Source organism: Cupressus sempervirens, chromosome 9 (genome assembly GCF_028749045.1).
Source record: "Cupressus sempervirens isolate cs-2001-9-10 chromosome 9, ASM2874904v1, whole genome shotgun sequence".
NCBI lineage: Eukaryota > Viridiplantae > Streptophyta > Pinopsida > Cupressales > Cupressaceae > Cupressus > Cupressus sempervirens.
The window spans coordinates 735,017,249-735,020,623 of NC_143126.1; the positions used below are offsets into that span (position 1 = coordinate 735,017,249).

Consider the following 3,375-nt stretch of genomic DNA (forward strand, 5'->3'; position numbering starts at 1 on the left):
ACATATCATCCAGATCTTCAAGTGGTAGAATAAGAGAAAGGGAGAAAGAGAGCAATAGACATGAGGAGGTGATGATCATGAAGAAGAGTCTTATCAAGTAACACAACAAGTCAGTGATTCGACCATCTGAAGACATGTTCCAAGCTATGCATTTCAATCAATGGTCATTTGTTATGTGAGGTTAATTTTCTTGAGGTTAATTAACCTTCCAAAATTACATATTTTGGAGGTGGTTATTAACCACGAAGAGGTAGTTATTAACCTCTATGTCTATATAAGGGTGCTTTTGAGCTTTGTAAAAGGAATTTTTGGCTTTAGAAGAAGGGAACACTATGCAGAAATTTTGATTAGAAGATGATATTTGGAAAGTATGTACAAATTTGTCTTTATAATTAGAAATTCCTCTTAAGTTCTTGGTGCAAGAAAGTAAAGGAACGTGCAATTTGAGTTCTCTGATTCTAAATCTAAATTGTTTAGAATGTTAATTCTCTTTGTAGTGAGCATTCTCACAGTATGGTGTAGATGTTTATGAATCTGTGAATCAACATTGTGCTAGTAATAATTTTCAAGTGTAGATCTTGATTGTTGTTATTAGCAGTTTTAATTTAGTAGTTTGGGAAAGCCTTGAAGTTGTGTGGTGCATTCGTCATCATGAGCTTTCTCCCATTTCAATTTTAATTTTATATCTATTTGAAAAGCTTCAAAATTATATCATACGAGGGAGCTGCCCCTCTAAACGCAGAGGAAGGCCGCATATCAAGGGCCTATCCAACTGTTGTGAATGGTTTGCCACACACTCCGTTGGGCCAATTCTACTGTGACAAATCTGTTTACCAACAAGGCATGGACGAATATTGAGCTATGCAAATTTGTTCTAAGCAATTTTTGTTAATGGAATGCAGGTTATGTGCAATCTTTGTTAAACAAATTTAAGATTTATATTCATAAAATTTGCATAGTCTACAATTTGCATTAAACAAATTTTTGATATATTATTTAAGTTAAACAAAGTAAGATTATATTTCAAATTTCTTTGACTTTACTGAAGAAATAGATTTAATTTTAGTTATGACTTTCAAACCTTTATTCACGTGATTAAAGGAGCTCAGATTCATTGAATATGGTTAAGGTTGTCTATCTAATTATTATTTTGATTAGAAGTTAGAATCCCATCACAATAAAAGGTACATTTTAGATGCTGCATAGATGGTGCCAAAGAGATGGAATTTTTTTTTTAAAATAAAAATTTTAGAGGTTGTTATTGATTGAATATTTTATTTTATTTTTATCAAATATTAATTCAACAACAAGAGTTCTTTGTGAGCTAGAGTCCCTATCTTTTGGAGTTATGGTAGGGGTTATAGGTGTCAATAATTGTTTAGAAATTTATTTTTTAGTTTAAATTATTTGTATCTATAAGTTCACTATAATTGTTTCGAAAGATTTGTAGGATGTCTTGAAGTGTGATGTCTGAGGTTTTAATCTGATATGTGTTTTGTTCTGGCGATTGAATGACAACCTTTAACCAGATTCAATGAATCTGAGCTCCTTTAATCACGTGAATTTTCCTTTTCCCTTCATCGCACTATTTTTCATTTTCGTGGCTGTATAGCCACGGGAAAAAAGGTTGCAACGACATCACTGATTACGTCGAGCCCGGAAGAGAGTCCTGGGATTCTTTTTAAGATCCCCCTCGTTCCTACTAAGTACTTCATACATGGTACATACCATAGCATTACTAAGAGTGCGTAAAGTGGGTGGAAAGAGCAGTTTTCTGTGACTGAAAATGGTGAAGGCATGGTTCTACAACGAGTATGGATCTGTAGACGTTCTGCAGTTTGGGGAAATCCAAGCTCCGAGTTTGGGGCCTGGCCAAGTTCTGATTAAAGTTCGTGCAGCTGCTCTCAATCCTGCGGATTACAAGATTCGCCAATACGGCATCGTGCGCAGCGCAGATGCACCTTTTCCTGTATGCTCAACCATAAACTTCGGTTTTTTAGGGTTTTAACTTTCTGTTTCAGGTTTCATTAATTTTCACCATTTTTGTTTACGGTCTGGTTCGCAGGTGGTGCCAGGGTGCGACTTAGCAGGAATCGTTGCTGACGTGGGCAACGGTGTGTCGAAATTCAAGAAAGGTGACGAAGTTTACGGCCTAATTCAATATTTCACGGGAGAAAAGTTCAAGCAGTTCGTAACCCTGGCAGAGTTCACAGTCACGGAAGAGAATCTTTTGGCTCTGAAGCCGAGCAATTTGTCTTTTGAGGAAGCCGCCAGTTTGCCGCTTGCGCTCTTAACCGCGCTGCAGGCGTTCGATTTTGTTCATTTTCAGAAGGGGCAGAGCGTTTTTATCGTCGGAGGCGCAGGCGGCGTGGGCAGCCTGGCCATTCAGTTGGCGAAGAATGTATTCGAAGCTTCTAGAATCGTCTCGACTTGCAGCACGGGGAAAGTGGAGTTCGTGAAGAGCCTGGGAGCAGATCTGGTGGTGGATTACACGAAGCAGAGCTACGAGCAAGTAGATGAAGAATTTGATTTTGTTTTCGACACAATTGGTAGGGTTAGGGTTTCAGATTTGTTATTTGTGTTTCTGAGAATCGTAGAAGGGTTTTGACGAAAAAATTCGGAATCTTTGTTATTTACAGGCGAATCGTTCAAATCTCATGTGGTTGCAAAGGAAGGGGGTAAAATTGTGGACATTGCAACATTTCCAGCGCATCCAAGAGCAGTGAATGTGATTGTGAAGCCTGAAGGCAGCGATCTGGAAAGGCTGGCGAAATTCATTGAGAGCGGAAAAGTGAAGCCAGTGATCGATCCAAAGAGTCCATACTTGTTTGCAGATGTTGTGGAGGCATTCAAACACCAGGAAGGCGGAAGAGCTCAAGGAAAGATTGTGATCTCCCCCATTGAATGATCGGTGTTTGTAGCAAGCCGGAAAATGTCTTCCTGTACAGAGATAAATATAGACAGTAGTAAGAAAGGTGTGTATGTTGGGGCGGCGTATTAAACCTAAAATAAATATATTTCATTAACACAAAATCTCTCTACTATGGTTAATTTTTTATTCGCAACAAATCGCCTTTGAAAATCTTAGGTAACTGCAACAAGATGAGGGTCACTAAAATAATATTATTTTAATTCCCAGCAAATCTCATATGAAAATCTTCACATGGATTCGAAAACGGTTTTTTTATGCAATCACTTTTGGAGTTTGTTCGTACTTGCAATCATTGAATGCAAAGGCGATTTTATCGTTGATGTACACATATTTTAAAAATTATGTTATTAGTCCCTGCCTTACGTAAGGCATTTTTCGTTTGATCCTCTCATTTATTTGTTCGATAAAAAACTCTCAATTCTACAGTTTTAAAGCATCATTCA

The 3,375-nt window shown here is 37.5% G+C and overlaps 1 protein-coding gene across 1 annotated transcript; it reads left to right on the forward strand.

Moving 5' to 3' along the window:
• Window positions 1-1,708: 1,708 nt before the first annotated feature.
• On the forward strand, window positions 1,709-3,033 carry LOC149540808 (2-methylene-furan-3-one reductase-like). Its single transcript, XM_089801897.1, has 3 exons — window positions 1,709-1,969; window positions 2,066-2,549; window positions 2,640-3,033. The coding sequence occupies exons 1-3, from the start codon at window positions 1,787-1,789 to the stop codon at window positions 2,906-2,908; spliced, it is 936 nt and encodes a 311-aa protein (XP_089658023.1). The 5' UTR covers window positions 1,709-1,786; the 3' UTR covers window positions 2,909-3,033.
• Window positions 3,034-3,375: the final 342 nt, after the last annotated feature.

Excerpts from the sequence above, each read along its gene's own strand:
- LOC149540808 (XM_089801897.1), top strand. The coding sequence starts at position 1,787 with ATGGTGAAGGCATGGTTCTACAACGAGTATGGATCTGTAGACGTTCTG. Across the intron at positions 1,970-2,065 it reads GCGCAGATGCACCTTTTCCT|GTGGTGCCAGGGTGCGACTT; the intron begins GTATGCTCAACC and ends TCTGGTTCGCAG. Across the intron at positions 2,550-2,639 it reads TTTTGTTTTCGACACAATTG|GCGAATCGTTCAAATCTCAT; the intron begins GTAGGGTTAGGG and ends TGTTATTTACAG.